The 26,835-nt window shown below is 36.6% G+C and overlaps 2 protein-coding genes across 8 annotated transcripts in view; one reads left to right on the top strand and one right to left on the bottom strand.

Annotated features, from left to right (window-relative positions):
• PARPBP (PARP1 binding protein) overlaps positions 1–734 on the bottom strand; it is a 110,881-nt gene extending 110,147 nt beyond the window's left edge. For 4 of the 6 annotated variants that reach the window (XR_012657439.1, XM_075074906.1, XM_075074891.1 and 1 more), the window contains exon 1: positions 602–732. The gene's annotated coding sequence lies outside the window, so the exon portion shown is untranslated. Of the gene's footprint in view, positions 1–601 lie in introns of all 6 variants that reach the window. The other 2 variants (XM_075074928.1, XM_075074883.1) reach the window with 2 other exon arrangements.
• On the top strand, positions 731–26,503 carry NUP37 (nucleoporin 37). Of its 2 annotated transcripts, none has more exons than XM_075074936.1 (10): positions 731–834; positions 2,143–2,362; positions 4,580–4,704; positions 5,676–5,748; positions 11,806–11,900; positions 21,463–21,553; positions 24,085–24,266; positions 24,784–24,834; positions 25,220–25,313; positions 26,146–26,503. In XM_075074936.1, exons 2-10 carry the CDS (start codon positions 2,207–2,209, stop codon positions 26,257–26,259), a joined length of 981 nt encoding a protein of 326 aa, XP_074931037.1. In that variant the 5' UTR covers positions 731–834; positions 2,143–2,206; the 3' UTR covers positions 26,260–26,503. The 2 variants fall into 2 exon arrangements, with proteins under 2 accessions (XP_074931037.1, XP_074931045.1); XM_075074944.1 differs by having other exon boundaries at positions 786–1,089.
• The last annotated feature ends 332 nt before the right edge of the window (positions 26,504–26,835 follow it).

The following is a 26,835-nucleotide window of genomic DNA, read 5'->3' as shown; positions in this document are numbered from 1 at the left end:
CTTCTTGCATTTGCCAAGGTACACGAGACTCCTTAAAAAAGTTGCATTCTTCAAGCTTGTTCTTCCCTGGAACACAATTCCCTTAACACTGCAGTGACAGGAGCAATACCCATACCATTTACTGTCAGAACATAAAACCAACCTTTCCTCTTATTTCACTTAACTAAGGCACATCACTTACTCTCCAAAATGTTTGAAAGAAACAGCCTGATTTATTATTTCAGGTTGCCATGAAGGACACACGCAGGCCATGGAGGATGAAACAGGTGGGCAGTTACAAGTCAGCGTGGGACAGACAAAAATCCCTCTGGAGTCGTCTCTCCCTCTCCCCCCACTCTCAGAGGTTTCCAAGGGACAAGACCTGTTACCCAGCGCAAGCGCCCAGCGGAAGAACCCGAATAAGCCTCCAATCCTAAACCTTAAGAACCGACATTACCACTACCGTCCCGTCCTTCTCCCGGCTGTGGCCGCCTGAGGTCCCTCCCGCCACAGCCCAGCCCTACGCAGCCCCCTCCCCACCTCAGGCACAACGCGACGCCGCGGCACCCCCGCCTCTCCCACGGGAGGACCCCTGCCCGCCCGCCCGCCCCAGCCCGCGGACCGGCTGAGTCGCTCCGGCGATCCTAGGGGAGCTCTCTGCGGGACCAGGAGAGCAGAGCTGCTCCTACAGCAAGACGGTTGATGCTCCAAACTGCCCTCACCGGCGGTTTAAATTTAAATCCTCCGCAGCTGCCCAATTAGCGAGCGGGAGACGTTGACCCGGAAGCACAGGGTTGCTGCTCCTGGGGTGGGAGGTCTCACTGGTTGTTGGCGGGAGAGGCTGTGGCGGTGCCGGTGGGTGACTCGGGGCTGCAGAGGGGTGTGTGAGGCGGGGGGTCCCGTCCCGAGGGGGCACCCGGAGCTTCGCCCCGTCAGGCCCAGGAGCCGGGCCGGCCTGCCCGCTGTACGATCAAGCCCGGGCCCTTGCCCTCGCCTGAGGGCCGGTAGCGGTGTTGGACGGGCGCAGCCTCTGGCAGCCTCGCTCGGGGGTAGCAGCTGGGCCTGAAGGGAAAGGGAGGGAGCAGGAGGTTAAAGGAGGAGGCGGGGGAGGTAAGGGGCACCCGCACGGCTCAGGTGCTCGAGTTGTGTTTCCTAACAGAATGAAGGTAGTGGCATTCCTGGTGTTTGCGCTTAAAGCTAGTCTGGAGGCCTGTGTTCGCGGGAAGCCTTAAAGGAAGAAAACGATGGATAGAGTTAAAATTTGCATTTCGCCTTAGGAGCATAACTGGACAAGTTATCTGGCTAAAGTATTTGTGTTAATGGAGTGGTTTGTCATATTAATAATTCAGCGTTGCAACTACGGAGAGCCTCTGCGTCTCAGTGATGCTTGAGTGGCTCCCAAGCAAAATATTCAGTCTTGCGTGCTGAGACCTTCAGACCATTAGCACAGCAAAATCTGTCAAAGGTCTGAGCTTTAAAGCTGTTTTTTTTCCACGTGGCGTTTACTTAAAGGTCCGATTTCCCAAAAGGGCTTAAACTAGTGTCAAATCTGTACTTGGACTAAAAGAAGTGATTCTGAAATCAATCGTGTGTCTAGGCCTCTTGTGGTCTAGCACGGGAACCTGATTTTCTTGAAAATTGTTTGAATACAGTAAAGAACAAATTCTTTGGTACACAGAGGTACAGGTGTTCTGCACACGGGGTGGCTTAAGTCATGAAACCATGTTTAAATATTATGTATTACAGTATTCTAATTTACAGTTTTGCAGTCTTGATTAACTCTGCTTTTAGACACATATAGTCTTAAAAGAGGCACGCAAGCAGCAATTTATCATTCCTTGTCATTTAGTTGAAAATCTAAAAATTCTGTATGTGACTTTTCTGGTGCGTACAGTTCCTTAATGTCTTAGTGTTGGGTTGCCAGCAGTAGAACAAAATCTGCAGTTATTGCTGAAATCTGTAGGGACATTTTTGAATGTATGTTGGTTAATCTTTTAGATTGGTGAAACTACATGCTACATCTAAAATAATCAGCATAAGTGCAGCTTTTGTGTTCTTAAATATGATGTTACAGAAAACTCTGATTTGTTGTGGCACAAATACCTTTTACATTTTTTCTTCATGCAGATGAGTAATACATCCTCTTTAAAACTTTCTGTGTAGGAATGTAGGTTTTCATCTTGGAGAAGACATCACTTCCATAATACCTTGACTTAGTCCACTGAAAATGAAGCAAGATTCTACTAGAAACCCTGCTTACACAGTGGATTGCGAAGATTATGTGCACGTGGTAAAATTCAATCCATTTGATAGTGGAGATGCATGTTCCCTCATTGCATATGGTGGCAGTAATTACGTAGTTGTTGGGACATGCAGATTTCAGGTTAGTTTGTGTTATTGTTAATTTTATTAGTTGTTTCCTGAAACTTACTTTGCCAGCACCTCTACTGCACAAAGACCCTGGTTGCTTTCCTGTTTCCTGCCCTCCCCGTGTAATCAGGGGACCTTTTTACTTGTTTATTACGTTAACAAGTCTGGGATATTTGTTCTTTGAGAAAATAAGTATATATATATGAAACAAAGGTATAAACTACCATCCTGCTAGTATAAAGTTCCTTTTGAATAGAATCATAGCATCAAAGAAAGGTTTGGCTTGGAAGGGACCTTAAAGATAATCTAGGTCCAACCCTCCTGCCTGGGCAGGGACACCTTCCACCAGACCAGGTTGCTCAAAGCCTCATCCAGCCTGGCCCTGAACACTTCCAAGGATGGGGCATCCTCAACTTCTCTGGGCAACCTGCTCCAGTGTCTAACCATCCTCACAGTAAAGAATTTTTTCCTAATATCTAATCTAAACCTACCCTCTTTCAGTTTAAAACCATTGCCTCTTGTTCTGTCACTGTACCCCCTGAATAGATTGCGAAGAAAACAGGAGTGCTCTACTAGAAGATAAATCCTTTTTTAGTATATCCTTCTAATGTTGGTGACTGCTGTCTGAGAACTCAAGCGGGGAGCTTTGGAAATATGTGAATTAATATTTGCAGTACATTGTTCTTTATCACCACAGGGTAATTGGCTCCTTTTTTGCACAGTTATATTTTGTTCTATGTAAATTTGCTATTTATATTATCTTCTAAAGCTTTCAGCTAGCCTGGGAAACAGCGAAGATTATAACCACTTTCAACTTTACAACTAAAGTGTCTGCATTAATCTTATAGATACTTCTTTTAAGGAAGGACTGTAGAAATAGTTACCTAATTTTTTTTTGCTTTCCCAATTGTTCTTATTGGATCTCTCTCACAGACTGTTAGAAACAGTAAAATATGTTTTCTTATCTTGATACTATTTAAAGTCATCATATTATGAAAGTTTTTAAAATGTAAAACACTCTATTTTTATATTGTGTAAGATTTTTTTAATCAGGGTTTTTTTTTGCCTAGATGCTTAAAGAATCAATAGGAGGCAACTGTTATCTTTGGAATCTGTTTTTAAGCTTCTTTCTTCAACTCACTGCTCTATTATACAGTATTATTTTTGTACCTTATCTAACAGCATAACTGGTCTTACTATTATTACCTAGTGTCTTACTGTTGGAAATTTTCTGAGAAGCACCTAGTGCTAACCACAAAAACCTACTGTCATCTGTATTGCTCTCTATCTTGTTTCTGGCATAGTCCTTAAAAGAAACTGATAAAAACCTGATAGCCACTGGTACAAAGTAGTTTTTCTATAACTTTCATATCCTCCCTTCCCTTCCACATGTGCAGTCATGGAGTATTTAGTAGGGGAAGAAAATGCCATTCTTGCTCCTTGCTTCAAGAAGCATTGAAAAACTCTGGATAAGTTCATGCTTGCTCAGCTAGGTTCTTCACTGCCTCTACATTATGCAGAGGGCATACAGAGGGGTTCTTTACGTTAAAGCAGAATTGTGACAGAGAAAATTTTGTAGGAATATTCTTTGAGGTACTCTATTAGATGTTTTGAAAACTTTTTAAAGTTTTTTAGAGGTCAGCTGATTGACTGTGTCCACAACCCCAACTCTTGTTTCATCTTTTCCACCAATCAGGGTGCTCACCAGTGGGAAGAGCAGACAAGGTAGTAATTTTGGTCATGTTAGATGGCACAGGGTATCTTTCTAGCAACAGCTGTTTGAAGAATGTTGTTCTGGTCATGCTAGAATTTTTCCGTAGTGTAAAAACAACTTGGAGAGAAGATAGCTTAAATGAATGCTTGGTTTTGTTCCCATTGTTTCTTCTCCTTGCAGTGTGTACTTAACATGCTGTTATGAGTGGCTGTAGTTGTATCTGTGAAGACGTTACTTCTACAAAGAATGGCAAAGAATCAGCATCTTTGTGGCTCGGTTCTGATTTTTGTGCTCTGCATTGGCCTCTGGCTTGAGAATGTAATGATTTCATGGCTTTTTAAGTACTTGTACATTTCATAATACTTTCTTTATGTTCCAGGTTTTCATTTTGAGGGCGTTTCAATCTAAAAAGATCGCAGTTACATGTAATTTTGAAAGCCTTTCAATTTCACATCAATGTGAATTGTTAGAAGTCATCAAGATGTTCAGGATTAGCTAACTACAATATTTCTATAGGAGGAGGATGTGGAAGTGGAATGCATGCAATATAAGACGCTAAGAACGTTTCATCATGGAATCCGAGTTGATGCCATAGCTTGGAGTCCAGAAACTAGACTTGACGCTTTACCTCCCCAGATAAGGTATTTATAATAATAAGTACAGTGAATTCTTGTCTCTTATCTGTTTTCCCTAATTCTTTAATATTGGATTAAGTTTAAAGCTTATGGGTGAAATCTAACTCTTTAGAAATCACTGACAAAGTCTCTGAACGCTTCAGTCGAACAACATTTTCATTCTTGCAGTCATTCTTTTTTGGTTTTTAGTTCTACTTCTTGTGTCCTTTGCACCTCCCCCAATGAACGTGCGGTAAATAAATTTTTTGTTCCTTAGTCATTATTTTAATGGACCTAAAATGTAGTTGATTCTTTCTTTGTCTGTCTGTGAGGAAGGGATTCTTTTAAGAACTTTACTAAGGATGAGGCTATTGTGATGGCCTGCCTTATAAAGCTGTTTATAATGGTCTGCATAGTACGGGGTTTGTTTAGTAGTAGGTCAGATGTTATTTGTGAAACCTGTTGAGGTATAAATCTAGAAAGATAGTTAACTATTAAACACTTAATTTAAATGTTCTCAATAGCTTGTAAGCTGCTTAAATTATGATGGTTGCTTACTGCTGTGTTTTTGTACAGTCTTTTGTTTAAAATATGTTAGAAATTGGTTTATTAATTTATGTTTCAGTATTTTAAACACTGATATTGGTTCTTTTATGTGCTCTGCCACTTCACTTCTTCCAAGGGAAGTTTCAATGGCAGTTATGAAAGACCTTGAAGGGAATTGAGAGTTGATTCAGATTTAGCTTTGTAAAATGTTCTGCGTTTCCTTCCATGAAAAAGTATTCTTGGCACTTGATACACACTATTTTATAAATACGTTCCAGTTATAACTCTGCTGTTGCCAAAGCAGAAAAGTTAAGATAGAAGCTTTTGGTGTTTTTTCAAAATCTGAATTTTCCTTTGCATGACACTTTGCAGGTTTAAACTGAAGGGAAGCTGATAAAAAGTCCACTATTGCAGTGTTAATTGACTAAAGTGCTTTTCTTTGTTGAGTGTAGGTTTTGTACTGCGGCTTCCGATAGGAAGTTAAGGCTATTTACTTCAGACCTGCAGGACAAGAATGAATTTAAGGTAAGGGCAGCTAAGCTGATTTTTTAAAAAAATTATTTAATCTTCAGTGAAGTCTAATCTTTAACTGCCCTTCTGCCCAATTTTGCTTAATGTACTGTATGAGATAGAGCTCTGAACTGTGACAAATCCTATATCCATAATCTCTAGGGAAAATCATTGTATTGTATATACCTGTCTGCCTTTAAAGTGGGAGTAACTGTAATTATCAGCTACGTGAGCTTTTGATTTAAAATTATTTATGTAACATTTAACCAAACTGAAGAAAAAGAAGTAGAGGCTTGTGGATCATCTAAAATATATTCATAAACAGAATGTTCTACAGGTGAATTTCAAGTACCATGTTGGATAAGGTTCCTTTATATAGACACCTGTAAAATTTTATGTGGTATTGGTTATTGGACTCCTCTATAAGAAAAGCAAATTTAGTAATTTGTCTTTCATGGGGAAGTTGCAGTTCAACTTTTTCAAAGAATAGAAAACTTAAAGAATACTGAATTTAGTGCATAACTGCAGACAGGTACACTAAACATGTCCATAAGCTGTCACTTGTTTATTTCTAAGATAGAAACAAAGGAAATGTCTTCTTCAAATACAGTTTAACTTCCCCTTCTTTCAGTGTAGATGGTAATGTTCTTAAACCAGTGATATCAAAGAAGCCAAGTCTAAATATTGTCGTCACTTCATAAGCTGAAGCTTGGTTTTCTGGAGATATGTTTTGTTTGCAAGACATGTCAACTCCTATGTCACTTGGATGCGTACATATTCTTCAAAATTCTGCCTTTGAAACAATGTCCCAGAATAAGAAAGGTTAATTAATACTAAAAAAATTGGGGGAAAGGGTTCCTTCTTTTTTAGTGCTTTGGAATACGATAGTGCCTTTTTTGGGGAGAGTTGTGTATTGAGTATAATGAGAAAATTATAAACTTTCATTTGTGGTTTGGTAATTCATATTAGTAAGACAATAACATTTGTCATACAGAAACTAAGTGAATTGCAGATGTCAGTTATGTGGCCATACTGATAATGGAATGAATAAAAGCGTGGCATAAGAAGTAAAGATGAATGTTACTAATAAACAGAACATCTTTTCTTTAAAGAAAATACTTATGTTACCTGGTATATGCATATATCGTTAATTTCCTTCCTGCATGTTTGGTCATCTTATATGGCTTTGTTACCCAGGCAGTGGGATAACTGACATAGTTACAATCCACTTGGGTGGCACTTCTGACAAAGTATTTCTAAAAGTTCTTAATCTTGTTTGCTTGTGAGTTGATGTCTGTCATCCCTTATTAAAGTTATCTATTTATACAATATCTGCCAGTTTTATGATATTGCAGACAACAGGCTTTACTGTTAAGCTGTGAGTTAAATCTTTTAACTTTTTAGCAGAATGTAAAGTTACTTATTATGTGTGTCTATTGCAATTTGAGAAATTGGTAGAACTGTACATAATCATGCAGAAGAGAATGAATTAAATCATTAATAACAGTGTAGATGATGGATGGTTAATAAGTGGGAATAATCAAACATATGGATGAACCTGGTACTACAGGCTTTATTCAGCTGAATTCAGATGCTGAATTCTTTTTTTTATTATTATTATTCATTCTGGATTAACAAGGGGCCTGATGAACCGTCTGCTAAAATTAATGAGTAGTCTCTTGACTCCAGTGGACACTGGTTCAAGCCGTGGATGAGTGGGGGTTTTTCCACGTTTAATAAATATGAAAGCTGTTAATTATTTTTATTGGGGGTTAATTAATGATCAACAATTTTATGTGTTTTTGCCAAAAATTGAATGTGACAGCTGTGATAGTTTATAACTATCGTACCTCTTCCTGTCCCTGCATCATCTGGTCTTTAGCAAAAGGTTCTCCAGTACCTTCCAGAGTAGAGTTGATGTCTACACCAGCTTTCAGACTCTCTATATTGATGTGGAATACAGCCCAGGCTTAACACTAGAAATTTCTAATGGGATCTGCTTTTTTGCTCATTAGGAACTAATTCCTTCCAGAGAAATAATCAGTATTATAACTTCACACAAACACACCTAAATGTTTAACATACAAGTTGAAATAAGCAAGTTGATTCTAGTGAAGAATTCTGATAAGATGTTTATTACTGAATTAGAATGAGATTACAAACAACGCACTTCTAAAATAAAAATAATTTTTAATATAATCAATGAGAGGATTCTTTTCTAGCTTATTATCAATGCATGATCTATATTACAACCAGGGAAGCAAAGGGGGGGCTACTCAGTAGCACAGTCTGAGTGCTGTTGTTTCAGAACAGAATTTCTGTGATGGGTTAGTGGTTTCCCAGTTCTGACAAGATTTTTTTTTCTGGTATCTGACCAACACAAATGACACTTTAAGACATGCACTTCTAATTTAGGGGAATTTATTACACAGTAGCTTTGACTGGATGCCTAGAAATAAATTTGAAATGCCACAGTCACATTTCCATTAAGAGAGCAATTATTTTTTTATACAAAAAGGATAATTGGAAAACTGATGCATCTACCCTTAGAACATTTTGTGTAGAAAGAAGTCCTGACTTGCAGTTATAAACTTCTGCAAAAGTATGTTCATTGCATAGCACATCAGAATAATTTGTTTTATGATAGGTAGTGGGTGTAGAGACCACAGAGCATTACGTCAACAGGTGTTGCATGTTAGAAAGTGGTATTTAGGCTGACAGCCACAGCTGTAAGTACTAGAAGTATAGAAGTTATTTTGCCTCAGAAGGAAACAAGCAATTACAATATCTTGATTATTCAACTGCAGTTGATATGAGTAAGTTCCTCCAGCATCTAATGTGGACAGAAGGATCACAGAATTTGATTTTCTTCATCAGCTGAAGGTATCATGGATTCTTCTTAATTTTTGACAGTACCGAAGACTAAAGATTGTTTGGTACTTATGCAATACAGATAAGAACTGTTGGCTTGAATTTAACAGTAAAGCTATTAGCTTTGTTTATGCCAGGTCCATCACTGGAATTAACAGTCTAAGAACTTCATTAAGGATGTACTGAGACTGAGAAAAAAGTAAAAATCCATATTGTTACTGGGTCAGGCTTGGTCTAATACTAAAAACAATAGAAAACAGCTAAAAACTACCTATTTTTACCTAATAGTGAGGAACGCATTAGTGAAAAGGAAGAATGCAGAGTAGCGGGTTTATACTGGTAAAAATGTTGTCTTTGAGACTATCTTCTGGGTTTTTTTGACAAAAAGTGTAGAAAATACTTTGTCCAGATGATCATCTTAATTTCTTATACCTGGACAATCATTGTACTAAATACTTGTCAAGAAGAAAGTAACATGTAAATCTGAGTTGTATTTGCAAAATCTCAGATGTTAACAAATATTCGGTGAGCTATGCTGAGCTGGCTTTCAATAAAGTTTGATACGGTGGTTTCTTAGTGACAGTCAGTTGATACCTCAGAAAAGCTGTTTCATAAACCTGAGGTTGAACTCAGGAAGAACACATGGAAGACTTTGATCCGTTGTACAGTGCGCACTTTGTATAGTATACATGTGGGATTTTTAGGAGAGGTACAAAATGTGCAAACAAAGCTGAAGGAAGTATGTGATTACAGTCAAAATGTAATCTCTGAACATTTTGGCTTTTATAGTAAATAATTAGTATGTGTTGCTTCTGGAGGGATAGACAGAGTAATCTTACTCTGTTTTCCCAGTGGAAAAACTGTCTTGATGTAATTATCAACAAGGAACTTGAAGTATACTCAGTTTTCCATTACTTTGTCAACACGACTAATCCAAAATTTATGGGCTGGATCAAGCCCAGAACAACAAACAAAAGGTAAAATATGACTGATGGATCTTCATGAAATCTTCTTCTTCTTTTAAGATTTTCATTTGGAAATTAATTGTGGTTTCCTTCTCCTGCTTCAAATTTTGTTTAATAAAAAGCATATTTCATCAGAACTGTGGAAGTAAAATGAGGCAGGGTATTTCAATTCAGAATACTGAAAATTTTTCAAAAGACTTGGCATTTCTGTCTAAATAGTTTAGCATCATCTTAGGATGTTTTAGTTCTAGTATAATCCACTATGTTTTAATAAAATTATGAGCTATTGGAAAAAATTAAGTTGGCTGCTGAAAATGTTTCTGTATTGAATTGATGAGGCATTCATAAAATTTTTAGAGTGAGGGATTTAGTTATGGTGCATGCTTGAGAGATTTATTTTTTTTTTATCAGTTCTGTGTTTGTTCCTCAGAATAGCTACACTTAGAGAACAAATAGTGTGTTCTCCTTCCAGAAAACTGTTCAACTGGTTGTCTTCATTCGACCTTGTTTTCCTCTGCAGTCTCTCCATGTCATGCTATTATACAGAGGATATTTTCGTCTCCTTTTTATGATACCTTGCTGGGCAAAACAAGAGCAGCTCTGCCCTGAGAGTTAATCAGTGGGACTGAAAACGATGGAACAGTAACAGATACAACATCTACACATGGCCATTTGCCTCACTTAAAATTTTAAGTGATATTTCTGCTAAAAAAACCCATAGATGTAGTTAATGAGAGAAAATATATGTAAATTCTCAGATGGAGCAAACTGATATCTTAACTAGCTACAGATTTTCTGATGAGACCAGAGATGATGTATTCATACTTCGTCCCACATGACTGAATCTGAATGTACTTTAAACTTTGACTGGCCCCTAAACGAGATGAGTTTTGCACGCTTGCATGATGCTAAATGCGTGTAAGTTCTTTCACTTGGGTTTTTGAGAAGATACTGTAAACCTCAAAAGATTACTGATGTCTGTAGATGAGTACAAAACACTTAGTAGAATTGGGGGGGGGGGAATGGGGGGGGAGGGAGGAGAAGGTGTCTTGATATTATGGCCAAGATAGCTGAAGAGCCTTCAAAATACATACAAATTAATACATACAAATTATCTAACTTTTAATTTTTACTAAAACTAGGATTTTGCTTTTATTCAGAAAAGCTATGGCGCTAAGTTGGTTTTGGTTATAGGTAAATTATTCTCAGTACTTAGAAATAAAAATGTTCTTGCTTCAGGCAAGAACAATTACACAGTAATAAGGTTCCCTTTGAAATTTCTTCATGCTTTCTGATACAACTGTAAATGTTTGTTTTTGAGTGAGAGTTCACATGTACACTCACACCGTGAGTGCTCATATCCTATTATTTGAGAATGGATGATCTATTAATTCACAGTAAAAGAAGAGTGTGCACTATACCCCATTTTCTTTCCTCTTCAGCACAACAGCATGTAAAGCAGAGAGTACAGAGCGCTGTGTCTGTTCTTCTCAAATGCTTAATACAAATTGTGCTTAATGGCTAAAGTGTTATATGGCTTCCTTGGGTTTGCTTGTACTGTTGTTCCTGATTTTTAGTTTTCTTAGTCTTTAGCATGCATGGTCTTCTGTTTCATCTTCTTTCACTCTTTTTTCTAAAGGTAGTCTTTTGGTCGGCCATCTTTAGTGGACATATCCTCTTAGGCAATTTGTGTGCTGACTCCTTGGAAAAGGGCATATACTGGACAAGTGGCTGGTTTATTATTCCTTCAGGATAAAACTCTCTTGCTGCTTGCAGGAACTCCTAGTAAAAACTACAATACAGAGATAAGAGTTCCTTACCAGTAATGAGAGTTCTTTAAAATTTGTAGATGATGCAAACATTCAATTCCCGCTCATTCTCCTCTTTCTGAGATTTATTATCTTCTACCTTTGAAATTCAGTGATTGAAAGGAGGATAAAAAGTTCAGGTGTGTTTCACTGATCTCTGTGAAGCAAGATCATCAAGCTGACCTCTGTAATAACTGCAAGGAATAGTGGGGGGTCTTTTTACCTACAGTGTGAATCTACACGAGTTAGATATTTTTAAAGAACTCCAGTTACTGGTAAATACTCTTTGTACCTTCCATGTAAAATGATAGCTTTATTTTAGCACTCGTACATCTTTCCTTTAGTGGGTCTATTAAATACTTTGTGGACTGATGGAACAGGTAAAAGGTACAGGTAAGGTAAAAGTATTTCTTTTTCTTTGTTGACAGACTTTTGATGGCCACTCAGATTACATTAATGATCTGGTGTTTGCACCCAAGGAAGGTCAAGAAATTGCAAGTGTAAGTGATGATCACACCTGCAGGTATGCATTTTCTTCAAAACATTACTGAAATAGCAGTGGCTGGCTTTTTCTATGCATGTATGCTTTGTATGTTTGCTTAAATAAATAAGCATTTATTTATTTTTAGTAGGCCTTTATGGCCCACGAACAAGACAACAAGTGGACTAGTCTTATTAGCTAGGTTGTGGACTGGCTTTTTGTTCTGACTTTTGGGGTTTTTTTCAAAGCAACATTTTGAACTAACTGGATACCTCCTGAAGCAAACTCCTCTGTCTTGAAATTACGTACACTGTGATTTCCCTTGCTGGGACAGGAATAAAAGGCATGAGAATAGGAGAGAAAAGACATGCATAGCTCAGCACTGAACTGTACAGACCTTCTCTATCCATTCTGTCATCAGATGAGTTAAGTTTAAAACCAGTATACGTATGTGAACTTGTCCACTTACCAAAATTTAATAGCCTTACTGAGAGGTGGGATTACATAGACTAAGGACCATACCATACTAATACAGTGGGGCTGGCAGCTCATAATACCATGATTATAGCTGCTTTGAATCCATGTATTTAGTTATTTGTACCTGGAAGTAAAAAGAAAACATGGTTAAATACTTCAAAAAACGCTGATTAAGGTTTTGTAGGACAGCATCTCCTTGTCAAAAGGTCCCCCATACTCACCTTCTAGTAGTGCACATGAGTCTATAAAGCTGCTGTTCTTATGCCTCCGACGTAGCTCACAGTTGAAGAGATCAGGAGGGTGGCTGTGCAGGCTTTGCAAGTCATTGCAGTAGAAGCAAGAGACTTGAGAAAGCATCATCTTCAACTTTTCTTTGCAATAGCTGTGGTAACTGAAAATTTGTCTCAGTGAAGGAACTGTTACAGCTTTTTCTCTGATTATATGGATTATATATTTGCTCTTTGAAGTTGCCACCATATCAATTCCTATATAAATGACCAGGTACTACTGGGGGGGGGGGGGAAGTCATTTTTCACTTAAGCCGTCCTCTACCTGCTAAGAGAGAAGGGAATAGCTCTTAGAATTATTACTCTGTGTATGAGATTTTGTCAAGGGTAGGTCATCAACTGGCATAAATCACAGTTTAGTAGCTTTAGTTGAGCTACTCTGTCCTACATAAATTGAAAATCTAAAAGGCCTGTGATTTTAACATCCCTAGGGAACTCAGAAATTCTACTTTTAACAGGAGGCAGATTTTCCATAGACGCCCTGTCCATATTCCCAAAAAAATCATTAGGAATGAATAGTAGAAATGTATGACTTATTCATAGCTTGTTCTGATTTATTTCCTATCCTTGATTTCTTCATTAAATCTAAACTAATATTGGGCTTATTCGGCAAAGAGCTGTTCGAGTGTGTGGCCTTTCCTTGTTTATTTTATGACATGCTTAGTGTTCCCGGGATGAAAGAGAATGGGTTTAAAACCAGTGGTCTAACTGATACTAAATTAAAAGGAAATAAAAATTATTAATTTAATGTATACTATCAAGATTTCAACTTAGTAACTCTGAAAGACATTTTATGCAGTAAACCATAAAGTCTTTGGTTAAAAGCCATGGGAAATAAGTAGGATTTTTTTTGGCTACTTGAGTTCTTATTTTTTCCATTCATGCATGTGGAGCATGAAGACTTTTTTTATTGAATTTAAAGGTTACACTTTCAAAACTAATGGAAAATGCATTCCCTGGGACTTAGCAAAATCATTCCTTACTTACTGTGTAATTTGCTTCAGCAGTAATGTAAGAAGAGGAATAATTCTTCTGTCTGTACTGAGTTTCTGTCCTGAAATTGTTCTCAGGATATATCATCTGTCCATACCTTTGGAAAAAAGTTCTAGAACCATTAGTACAAGAACATGAAGTTTTGAGTATTTGGGTGTTGTTCTGTTAGAGTTTGATGTCTCAGTATGTACAGAATATATACAAACATGTTTCGATCTTCCCTGGTTTTCACTTAGTACTAAGTTTAGCAGTGATCTCTAAGGAACCCAAATTTTCAGTTTTCATGCACTAAACAATCTTGCCACAAGCTGCTGCAACAGTGATATCTCAGAGCTGGGTTCAGTCATTTCGGTTGGAAGGCAGACAGCGTAAGTCAGATACTGGTTGAAGAGGCTGTGGTGATATATTCAATTTTCTTACCTTTAAATTGCTGCTTTGTCATTCAGGAATTCTTGCTGTTTGTTGTATGTAGTCTCTGTTGGCCGTGTTGGTCTCACAACACAAGACTTTTCCCAGCTGTGAAGTAGAACTGAATTAAAAATACTCTTGCATAAAAATAAATGCAGTAGCCATCTGTGTTATGTAGTTGTGAAAAAAAGTGTTGTGTGCCTTCATAGACAAGTGAAGAGGTGTTGGTATGTAAATATGTTGTATGCTTTAATAATCTCATGTTTCTCTGCACTGAGAATCTCAGAACCAATAGAACCTTAAATAGAATTGCTTTTTCTGAAAGACAGCTTCGGAAGACTCTTAACACCCACCATGTTGCAGTTACTTACAACTGTATTTATATTAAAGATCAAAATTCCTGTAGTTAAAATTACATCTGCAAAGTTAATTGAAAATTCAAATCCTGGGTCTTAAATATCATATGGTACTTCCTTCATTTTGTCCCAAGGATGGCTATGTTACAAGATGGAGGAAGCTGTTCACAAGCATATATTTAATTTCTATCTTGCTTATTTTCTACTGTAATATATAGTAAACTAATATTGAGGAACTTGTAGGAACTTGTATTTTCCTGTATTTGTCCTTTTTATGGATTTCATAATTGCTTTACTCTTAGAAAATAGAAAATAAAACTATTTTTAAAGTTTGATTGCAAAATTTAAAGAAAATAGTAAAAGACTAGCAGAGGAAATAGCTACTGTTATTAAACAAATTTTGAATCAGTTTTATTTATGTCATATATCAACATATTGAGTACAATTGAATGGAAAATAAAATATCTTGTGTATACATTTAAAAAATCAAATATAGGATATTTATACGTTTCTGCTGAAAGCCAAATTTGGTCATGATAGAAAAGAGTAAATTGCTTCTCAGATTTAATCTGTTTTCCTTTATATGTAGTTGTTGTTCTTCATGATCTACCTTTCATAGGTCATTTTAAAAATTCTGTATAATATTTATGTGTAATTGAAGTAAGTTGCTCGTCCATTTCTTGGTATCATAAGAGCATGTTTAATGAATATGAAAAAATCTTTTATGGTCGCTTTAAGAAATATTTCATTTAATTCCTTAAAATTAGCATTAGATACTACTTTGAACATTTGCATTACATGTAGGAACACATGCATCCCACTTTGCTAATGAGAACTGTGTGTGCAACTCCCTGTGCATCACTCTCTTAAGAAAAAAAAAAATATTGCTGGCTTTTTCATCATGATTTGGAAACGCAGTATAGGAGGCTGCAGGGATTCAGATGTACAGATCGTTTTGTTCTAAGACTTAACAAATCCTCTGCAAAAAGGGCATAGGAAATGTTTGGAAAACGGGACGAGCTTAACAGACAGCCCTCCACTGTTGGTAGTTTTTGCCACTGATGTTTCTTGAAGAATTTCATGTAAAATACCATCCTGGTAAAACCCACTAGTCTCATATGCATGCTAAAAATTAACTTCTGACTGTTACAAGGTTAATTCCATCTGACTGATAACCACTTCATACTCCATCCTCATATTGAACTGAAAGATTACTGTCAGCATTAGGCCCTTAACAACGCAGCACGGCAATTTTTTATGGTCATTATGTGCTGGATTGACTTGTGTTTTTAAAAAGCTGAAAAGGACTCATCCATCCCTCTCTCCCCTTCCCTCCCTCTTTCTTTTCATTATTCCTTAAACTACATCGTCTACCCCTCTTTTTGTGTGTAATAGAAAAGAATGTACAGTTAACTTATCTCCCACTTTATCGGTGACTGTGCTTGCGCTGTGATTCTCTTTTGAGTTCTGTCCAGTTACTTATGCCGTGGCTCATGCTGCTTCATAGAGAAGGACTTTGTAAATTTATTTATCAGTCACTGTCAAGTTCAGCCTTCTCTGTTGCAAATACAACAAATGCCAGTCCATCAGAAGGTTAGTTTTGCTCCCTGGACGGAGATTCAGGGGAAACGTTTGATACAATTGGAAACTAATTAAACTAGAGCCTGAAAATGTATTGTAGTGTTTTGTCTGGTTTCAGGGTTTTTTAATCTGTAGTATATTTGTTTACAGGGTACTCTCAGTCTTAGTTATCTTGTTCGGGTCTTTCTCTAGACAATATGAAGGAAGGCCAATGGTAACTCTTTGTTTTTGTTTTTTTTTTTTTTGTCTTGTGTTCTTTAATGTGTTGCCAGCACTTGTTGCACTTGAGTCTTACCTTGTTAATTCAATAAATATTTCAGTCTTTAGCTATGTTGAAAAGTTGCCATTCTCACTCATTCCTGCCTCCAAAATCATATTTTATTTGTCTCTTCCCGTTCCTAGTACACTTAATTATGGGTTTTTGCCAAAATGTTAAAAAAAGTTATCTTCTTTCATGTTGTTCTATCTTTATCTGTTTGTTGTGATAGAAATCTCCAGTGTCTCTTCATATAAGAAATGTCATACCAAAGTATTTTTCCTTTCTGAGGTATGCTGATTACAATTATCAAGCTAGTTATGCATTATAATTGATGAAAATAAGGGAGACTTTTGAATTATTTTTAAAAGACTAGTCTATGACTTTGCACACTTTCTGTTTGCATTTCTGAATGTCCCCCAAATGTAGTCTTCACACAGTTTCTGCTATACTTTAAAGCCACAATGCAAATATTAACCAAAAACTTCTGTTGCACCTGATAATCACTATACGAGTGTTAACTGGCCTCCTGTTACAGTATCCAGTCAGCTTACAAAAAAAAAAAAATCACGTTCCAAATCAAATGTTTGGAACATTATTTCAGTGTGGTCTTAAGTGTAGATGAGTAAGCCTTTAGTTAGGAAGTCTTCAAAAGATGTCGATGAAATGGTAGCTATTTCCTGTGTGACACATTTTGACTTATGTTAAGGGTCACAGAGTCCTAGAACATAGTCTAGCCTATAAATTGTTCTAAATAGAAATCATTGCATGAGATTTGTTTTAGCAGTTACCTTGTATTCTACAAACTCATTGGCAGAATTTCAACTGAGTTTCTCAGTCATCCCACAGAAGTATTTAGTTTTTTGTCTACAGTGGAAGCAATAAGCTGATCACTAACAGCTAATTTTCTTTTGGTCAAAATATACAACTGAAGCTTCACGTTTTTGCAAAAATACTGCGTAGTGTTTTACTTTAGATAACTATAAGGGTATTTTAGTAGTAGCAGTAGTAGTAGTAGTGTGTATTTCTTGGACTTATTTCTGAGTGTGCATGTTCTGAAATGCATATTAGCAAAGAACAGTCATTTGGGACACTTGAGAGAGTACATATGCAGCTCTCCCACCTCTCCTACTTCTACTAATATTGCTGGGTATAATCAGAATTACATCCCACAGTCACCAGTGAAAAACAGATCAATGCTTGCATATCCAAGTAGATACTACAAGAAGCCCGAGGTAACATGGATTTTAATGCTAAAATCAGAAAGATTCTAATTACTAATTCTTTAATAACATTGACATTTTCTTTGACCACCAAAAGAAAATGGTGAACGTGGGTCAACTTTCTGAAAGAGTATTTACATATTTGCTCTCCAAAAAGGCTTTTATTTCATGGATCAAAAATAAGTGGTGGAAATGCTCTACAGGCACAAACTTAGGAAGCTGTAGGTTAATCGCATACAGTTTGATGGCTGTGCCTGGTTGATTAGTGCTAGGCAGCACAGATTAATTTCCTCTTTCTCCCCGTGCAGTCATTTTTGTGGCTTGTTTTGCACAGTGTGCTGAATAGGGAGTTCTGCTACCTAATTCTGCTACAGATTCTGCAGCGGTGAACTGTTATTTGGGCAGTGCATTATCTGATTCATAAAAACTTCAATTCTTTATTTTGTCAGTAAAAAAATAAATTACTAGAAATTATCTTTAATGTTACACATTTCTCTTTCTCTGAACAGCTAGAAGAGCTATACTTCAAACAGTTCCACTTCAGCCTTCTGTTCTTTCAAGTCCTACCTAGCACCCCTTCGGATCTTTGATAACCACCTCCGTGTGGAGTTGGCAGAAGACCTGAGACAAGGCCAGGCAGCCAGTGTTGCTTGTATTCTCCACAGTGTTAACTGATCCCTGCACTTCCATTTTCCTTTTCTGAAAGAACAGAACAGTTGTGAAGAACAACTTTGCTCTTTGCCTGTGTTGTGTGATCTCTGTTGCAGGAATCTCTCCCTTCTCCAAAGTCTTCTAGTCTTTTTCAGAGGTGATAGGATTTTCCTCACACGTGGAATATGTCTGACAGAGATATAAAACAACATCAGCAAGGGGTGTTTACATTAGATACTATTTAAAAAAAAAAAACATGTTGGGCAATTTTAAGAGTAGGTCAGACAGTAATCCATGAGTAATGGTTCAAGTATATGCTTTGTGGTTGGGAATGGTATCAGATGTCAAAGTTTGTTCTAGCCCCCACCCCACTCACTAAAATTGTTGGAAATCTTATGTTAAAAGAATTCCCTTTTTTACTTCCATCTTCTGGGGATTTGAGAAATGCCTGCAGGTTGCAATATGGTTTTGTTCTTTTAGTATTGCAAATGATGGGTTTTTTCAGTTAGGATTTGGTTTTGCTCTCTAGTTAGTGTTATTCAGAAAGTTAGAATATAAAATAAGGATCATCTCCATTGCTACAGGACAGGTTTTCAGATGTTCTAATAAATACTTTGCCAACTTTAATAGAAGTCCGTTGTGTGATAAAATTACTGCACATATGCAGCATGTCATTATCTACATTCATGCATATGACATACGATACAGTTGTTCCAAGGTAGTTTGAATATCTTCACGCAGTGAGATAACTACGGTTGTCATTTCCTCATTTAATCATAGGATGTGACTGACAAATGTACTAATACCTCAAGCATTTTCTTTAACGGCATTTGGAACTATCTGTGTTTTGTATTAGTTTAAATTTAGTGAGCACTGCAGCATATAATTTCTCAATCCTTAGTTACATAAAAAATAAATAATTTACTGAGCAGATTACATATGATTTTTGAGGCTTTCCATTATTCAAACTTTGGCCCTTATTTCAACTGTGGTTATTCAAACTTTTCTCCTTTACATTTATGGTGGAAGCTTTTTTTTAAAAATATCAAAAAACCACCATAAACCAAATAACAAGTCTATACAACAATGGTTGCTACGGGAGGAGGAGAGATAAGAGGATGACACATTTCAGGGTTATAAAAAATAAGGATGTTTGGAGAAAAGTAGACACTAGTTTGCTTTGGTATAAAATCACAGTAATATTAGTAAAGTTTCAAGGGCTTTGAATAGGAGACAAAATGCTCAGTCGTCTTGGATTGATTTACGTGATAGGAATGTGGACAAAACTAGAGAGTTTTTTAGCATCTGTAGCTGATCTGGTTATGATTACTGAGTAATTGAGTAACTGAAATTCAGTTTGGCTAAATATTTGGTCTTTGCACATTTTTTACTTGTGTTAGTCACAAAGAAATATTGAAAAGAGTTAATTGAATACATATGTAATTGTAAACTTCCCTACCAGCATGGATTTGATCCATTCAGGCAAGGATCTATTTTGATAAGTATTGCTTGGGGTTTTTTTTTTGTTTTGCTTTGCTTTCAAACTAAATTATACCATCTCTGTTATCAATAAATAAAGAAGAAAATGTAAGAGGGGCATTTATCCTTTTCCCCCCTCCTATACTGTTACTGACAATCTTACCATTCTTACCAACTAAGAGATACAAGTTTGGCATTTTAGAAACAACAAAGTTAGGGAGGTAGAAAGCATAAATTTCTGTCTCAACACCTAATAACCTCACTCACTTCAGGGAAGGAAACATGATGGCATGCTCCTTTGGCCAAAATGATTCACCGTCTTCTGTTATATCATAATTTTCTCCCTGCACAGTAAATACACATGGAAAGTGTTGATTTGGCTTGGACAAATCTACAAGGCAAAATTTTTGGCAGTAGAAGAAAGTATTGTATGTTTCTAAATTACCTAATCAAGTAGATATTTCATTTTTTAAACGGTTGTCAGGTTTTTGTTTTGACTTTTTTTAATAAGGACACTGATCCTTCAAGATTAGAGACCCTGTGTTTTCTACAGGGAAAACAAATATTTGATCTGTGTGGTTTGGCATAAGAAAACAACATTGTTCATTAAATATATTTACTTTATTCCCATATATTTTGTCTAGACTTATGATGTATTATTTAAGAGGGTTTTTTAAATCTCTTAAATATAAGGCTCTAAGCACCCTGGTGAGATATAAACTGAAAAAGTCTGGAGGAAGTCAGCAAAAATCCTCTAGAATAAACAATAATAGTACATAGCCACTCATCTAACTCAAAAGACTGGGCAGAACACTACTTAAAAAATTGGCTGTTTCTAAGGTTTTGCTTGTCAGGGAGGAAGAATATATGTGTATGTTTCAGTGTCAAAATGCATATAAATAGTCTGAAGAGCAAGGCTGCATACTGATATTCACAACTGTGATATCTTTGTCCTACAACTGAGCTACTGGTTTTGTAGGAAAAGAGGCAGTTGAGCACTGGCTGTGAGGTAAAATAATCTCAGTTTTGGTTTTGTTGCATTCTATAAACCAAGTAGCTTCATGGATCATTAACAGTCATATCAAATGCATCCAAAGAAAACTCACTCATCACCTAACCTCGTTTTGGTGTTTCAGCATATGCTTCCCTGTCAATCTATATTGACCAAATATTGCTGATTTTTAAGGCTGTTTTTTTTTAAAACTGCTTGATGTATACCCTCTGTGCTTCTAAAGGAACAGATTAAACTGGCACATCTGATTTATTTGTTGGAAGCTTGCCAAGACCCTCTGGGCTAGTGTTACCTCTGCCGTAAATCCTTTTGTTTGCCTTAGCTTCATTTTTAGCTTCTTAAATTTCCATTACTCAATCTTGTCTTACCAGGAAAACATGGAAATTCATACGTTAGACAAACAAAATACTTCAGTTCATGATCTTATCCTTTACGTGATATTGTGGGTGATCTAAGTTGCTTGGTACTTCACTCCAGATTGCTTTTATCATCTGGACCAAAGCTGACCTTCTTGCTTTGTATTGTCTTACTGTTATTTATGGTATAGTACAAAGGCTGTAGTGTTGACTTATTAATAAAGCGGGAACTTATCATCTAGATTTCATGTCTAGACCACTAAACTTGCCAAATTATCTTGACATTGCCCTTTTAAACAGAACTATTAGTTCATCAATGTTAAAATTATATTTTACCTTCATACATGGTAAAATATATTAACTTCAGCACTGACCGCTTTTACTGACTTCTTGAAGTGATAAAGCACAAACAGTATTTAATTTGGTCACTTCCTCTGAAAATGTATTAAGGCACTGGAAGTTTTTGCAGTCAAATGGCAATAAATAGTTTTATACTTAGCCTTTTTTGTTTTTTTGTTGCTTTAGGGTCTGGGATTTGGAAGGAAATGAGAAGGCCCATTTTGTTTTACGTTCTCCTGGAATGAGTGTTTGCTGGCATCCTGAAGAGGCTTTTAAGGTTGTGTTTTCCAGATCTTCACCTCACCATCTTTAAAGTAACAGGAGGGTAGACTTATCTAAAGTATGAATTTCTGATGCTGTGGTAAGACTGAAGTTTGGGGAGCTAGTGTACATTGTAACTGGATATTGGTTGGATCTGCTAATGTGAAGTGACTGTAAATGAATCATCATTTTATCCTCAGTCCTTCACTCCTCCCATCAGAAATATTCCTTCCTAATTACATACATCAAACATTGTTGATAACTATTCTGCTGATTCCATATTAACTTACAGTTACTAGAGAAAAGTTCAAGTTTTTCTCAGCCATGGTAACATGGTTCACCAATAACAGAGACTTTTATAAAGCATGCCAAGTTTTGAAAAGGATCTGTCTGAAGTTAGCAAGGGATTTTTTTTGTTGTTGTTCTTGCTTGGAATATATGAAGTATGTGCTGAAAAATCAAAACAAATCAATAAGCTGTGATTTTATATTTATCTGTTTATTGTACTGGGGAGGATTAATCAGCTGATATATACCAAAATATTCAGCTTCATTAATGGTCTAGTCTGTGCAATCTTGGATTTATTATTCCTGTTGTGCCAGTCAATAACTGTCTTAAGCATCTACAAATAGTTGTTCAGATTGCCACAAAAACACACACTTAAAACAGAGAAAAGCAGTCAAATAAGGTATCAAAATATTTACATAGCAATCGGGAAGAAGGATCTCTATCCTCACCACACTTTCCACCAATTTCAATATCTGGTCCTTACTAAGAAATCTAGGAAAACTGTTGATTCAGGTGGTATTACAGTTGGGTGTGTTTGCTTCTCTGCTACTGGGCAACTTCGTTAGCACAGAAAAATTACTAGATTAGCCCCAAAATATTGCAATATTACACCAATCTTACATATTAGCTTGCTTTTCTTTGACCCTTATTAAAGAGTAGGCATGGGATTTTTTTTCTGCTTCTTTCTCTTTTGTTTTTTTTTTGTTTTTAAAGAAAAACCCCTTCTAAAAGCTAGTAAAACTTGAGACTGATGGTTGCTGAAAACCTTATTGCAGGTCAAAATGCTTATTGTACCATGTCATTCAGTTTGCGAAAGAGCATGTTTTGGTGACAGCTCGCTGCTTCCAAATGAACTTGGATGTTATTGGAGTATTGCTTTTAATGCTTCTTTGCCTTCCTTAATTATTGTTCATGATTATCTGAGAACCATCATTGCCTCATGGAAAAAAGCTCTTCATTTAATCAGAAAGCTCTTTCTACAATACATGATAAACAACTACTTGAATATGTTACTTTAATAGAAAAAGTTTAGATGAAATCTGTTGCAAACTGTTGTAGGATGAAGCAAGAGATGGTATATAAATTCAGTAAGTGTGAATCCAGATTTTACAGTTACACTGATCAATACTGTTGTTTCATTGTACAGCACTATGTCTGTCAGTCAGATCTTTGTAATCAGACAGGAATTTTTTTATTTTTAAAATAATAACTTTCTGCTTTACAGTTCTAAAAGCACAGTGCATCTCTGGTTAAGAACTAGTGCTTCCAAGTGCAAAAATTATATACATAGATATCTGAAGATATATATAGATAAAATAATGTAATCACTATGTATAATAATGTGACAGTTGTATAGGTAAAAGTACTTTTTATTTATTGGTGGAAGAGTGTTCAGGAGAATGTTTTCTGGTACAAAGTGAAAAATTTTACCTATTTTAATACTATTAATATTTGCTTGAAAGTATGCTAGGTTTGCTATAGAGTAGAATCATAAAATCATAGAATGGGTTGGGTTGGAAAGGACCTTTAAAGGTCATCTTGTCCAAACCCCCTGCAGTGAGCCCCCTTTAAGTACTGAAAGGCTAAAGGTCTCCCCAGAGCCTTTTCTTCTTCAGGCTGAACAACCCCAACTCTCTCCGCCTGTCCTCATAGGAGAGGTGTTCCCTTCCTCTGATCATTTTTGTGGCCCTCCTCTGGACCCGCTCCAACAGGTCTCTGTCTTTTCTATACCGCAGACTCTAGAGCTGGACGCAGCACTCCAGGTGGGGTCTCACCAGAGCAGAGTGGCGGGGCAGAATCACCTCCCTCAACCTGCTGGTCATGCTGCTTTTGATGCAGCCCAGGATACAGTTGGCCTTCTGGGCTGCAAGCGCACTTTGCTGGGTCATGTCCAGCTTTTCGTTCACCAGTACCCCGAAGTCATTCTCCACAGGGCTGCTCTCAATCCTTTCATCCCCCAGTCTGTATTGATACCGGGGGTTGCATCGACTCAGGTGCAGCACCTTGCACTTGGCCTTGTCAAACCTCCTGAGGTTCACGTGGGCCCACTTCTCAAATTTGTCCAGGTCCCTCTGAATGGCATCCTATCCCTCAGGCGTGTCAACCACACCACTCAGCTTGGTGTCACTTGTAAATATGCTGAGGGTGCACTCAACCCTACTGCCTGTGTCACTGATGAAGGTGTTAAACAGTACTGATAAAAATATTAAGATCTGTTACATGCTAAGCTTACCGCGTTCTATAAATTTCTATTAACAGCTGATGGTAGCAGAGAAGAATGGAACAATACGATTCTATGATCTAATTACGCAGCAAGCCATTCTCTCCCTAGAGTGTGAACAAACGCCGCTGATGTCAGCAGACTGGTGTTTAAAAAATACTCTTAAAATTGGAGCAGTTGCTGGAAGTGATTGGCTAATCTGGGATATCACTCGCTCCAGGTATTTTTATACATGAGACAGGTTCCTTTATTTTCTTAATCAGTACATGAAAAGCTGTGGCTGGTTTGCTAATATAGCACTTAAATGCACTATGTATCACCTATTCAGTAAATAAATGAACGTTCATCAGGAATTATGAAATCAATACAGATCTTTCCCTGGCATTCTTTGTTTCATCTTTATCTATCAATATTTATTAAAAACAACATTGTCTTTTTGTCCACTTGAGACAGCACCTCACTACTGTTTACCTCTCACTGTAAGTTCTATGTGTTTGTTAAAATTTCATTCTAAGTGATAAGTATGTAATTATTGAACCATAATAATTTGGAGTGGGAAAACTGAAGTAGTTATCCAGTTTGAGATGTAAGGTGCAGCAATGCTCTGGTTTTCCCTCAGCTTCTTCACAGAGGGTAGACAACGTGTCCCCTTCACTGTTTAAATGATACTTGCTTTTGATACTGCATGAGCTGTAGTTGTTTGCAGAACAGTTTTTTACCCTGAATGTCTGTTTTAGTTATCCACAGGATAAGAGACCTGTCCATGTTGATCGAGCCAGATTATTCAGGTATAAGTGTTGTCTCTGTTCTGTGGTTTTTGTCTATATAAACCTGTCTACGTGCAAGCAGTTGTGAGTTTAGGGACCTGGTTGTGTCTCACTTTAATAATTTTTATGGGGCCCTGGTCTGTAAACGTCTGTGAAATTTGTGAATGACCTACATATAGTATCTATGTGTAACATTCCTATGATTTTTTTCTGTTTTACATCAACATGCATACGGGGCTGCGGGTGGTGAATCTTTTACAAGCCATTTCCCTGAATTTATTTCTCTGGTGTTAGTGCAATATCTGCCAGCTTCACACAGTTAATGACAAGGGAGAGAACTCCACTTGGTGTGCACTTCTGATAGTCTGATAGAGATATTTGAAAAGTACGTTCATTTTTTTCATAGGTGGTCTCGAGTGAATGAAAATCTGTTTGCAACCACTGGATATCCAGGAAAGACAACTACTCAACTGCTTATCCATCATTTAGGACATCCCCAGGTAAATTTTTGAGTTCAGCTTTTGACTGGAATTGCATCTGTTCTATTCAAATCAGGCTCATAAATAGTTAAAAACTACAATTAAAAACTAGCCCAAACAATCCAGAAATGCTGCTTGGTCTACTTATTTTATTTTGATTTGTGTCATCCATGCCAAGGAAAAAAAAAAATCACACCACGCTTAACCTGTTATTTAAAATGCTGCTTCATCTATATGTTTTATTTTGCTTTGCCTTATCTGTGCTAAGGGGAAGAAAAACACATTTAACCTGTTAATTTAATAAATTTTTCAATATTTCTAATTCTAAAGAGGCTAAAACCAGCCAGTTCTGTATTTTACAGGCTTGATCTAATTTTAAATTGTTAATTAAAACATATCCAGCGACAATGAATGTAAAGTATAGGAAATATTTTGGTTTTTCTGGAGTTGGTATACATTTGTAACACTTAGAGTAAAAATATTTCCTCCGAATATACTAGTTGTGAATACACTTAAATAACAGGAAGTAATTTCCTTAAAAAAGGTGCACTTTCAAACTTAGAAACCTTTAAAGTAATAATAGTTTTAATATAATGAAAATAGTTGAAACAATTTGTTATAATGGAATATTTTGCTGCATCTTACTTAAATTTAGTAAGTAGCTGCTGGAACTAAGTAGCAGATTAACAGATTTTTCAGTTGGATTTCTGTTGTGTTTTAACTGTAGTTGTGAAGGAGCACTAAATCTATGGGTCTGTTTGTCTCTGCAACTTGGTATATATGGTATAGTAATTATTTATATGGTAGGTTGTATTGATATTTGTCTTTTTTTTTTTTTTTTTTTTTTGTAAAGCCCATTCTTACTGGCAGTGCAGCTGTAGGATCTGGTTTGACATGGCATAGAACTCTTCCACTATGTGCAGTCGGAGGAGATCATAAAATTTTCTTCTGGGTAACTGAAATGTAAAATAATCATTTGCCTTCAGTATGAAACTTTACAGCATAATGTCTCTTTCCTAGGAAAACAAAGGAATTTATTCTTTGTACTGGTATTTATTCACGTGGGGAACATAAGAAAGGAACAAGTAAAATACGAAACATTTGTGTTTGATTTTTAGCTCGCAAATATAAAAGCTTCTGTAAAATCAGTTATCATACATCTGATACTGGGTTACTTCCCTTAAAATAAAATGTACACTTTTTTAACATGGTATTTGGTGTGAAATTAATTTTTTTAAGTGGTTTCCTTTAAGAGGTTTTGTATCCAGCAATCTCGGTCTGGCAATCTCACTCAGTTAACACAGCTCAAGTACTTGGAAATTGTCCAGAGTACCTACAGAAAAAACACCTGTCTCTGTACTGACTTTCCCAACCATCACTGTCTTGTAAGAAAGAAATGCAATAATGTACTGTCATAAAATGTTGTCTGTGAATGTATTTGTTGAATAAGCTAGTTACTACTACCAGTGAAGAAGCTAATGGTATAAACAGAATGATAATTTTAGTAAGTATTATTTCTCTGAAGATGACAGAGGGGTTTACT

Source organism: Phalacrocorax aristotelis, chromosome 1 (genome assembly GCF_949628215.1).
Source record: "Phalacrocorax aristotelis chromosome 1, bGulAri2.1, whole genome shotgun sequence".
Classification (NCBI taxonomy): domain Eukaryota; kingdom Metazoa; phylum Chordata; class Aves; order Suliformes; family Phalacrocoracidae; genus Phalacrocorax; species Phalacrocorax aristotelis.
This window is presented reverse-complemented; position numbering and strand designations above follow the sequence as displayed.

Bases quoted from the DNA above. Each gene is read 5' to 3' on its own strand.
- NUP37 (XM_075074936.1), top strand. From the start codon at position 2,207: ATGAAGCAAGATTCTACTAGAAACCCTGCTTACACAGTGGATTGCGAA. The intron at 5,749-11,805 runs GTAAGGGCAGCT...CTTTGTTGACAG, and splicing joins AGGACAAGAATGAATTTAAG to ACTTTTGATGGCCACTCAGA. The intron at 21,554-24,084 runs GTTGTGTTTTCC...TTCTATTAACAG, and splicing joins ATCCTGAAGAGGCTTTTAAG to CTGATGGTAGCAGAGAAGAA.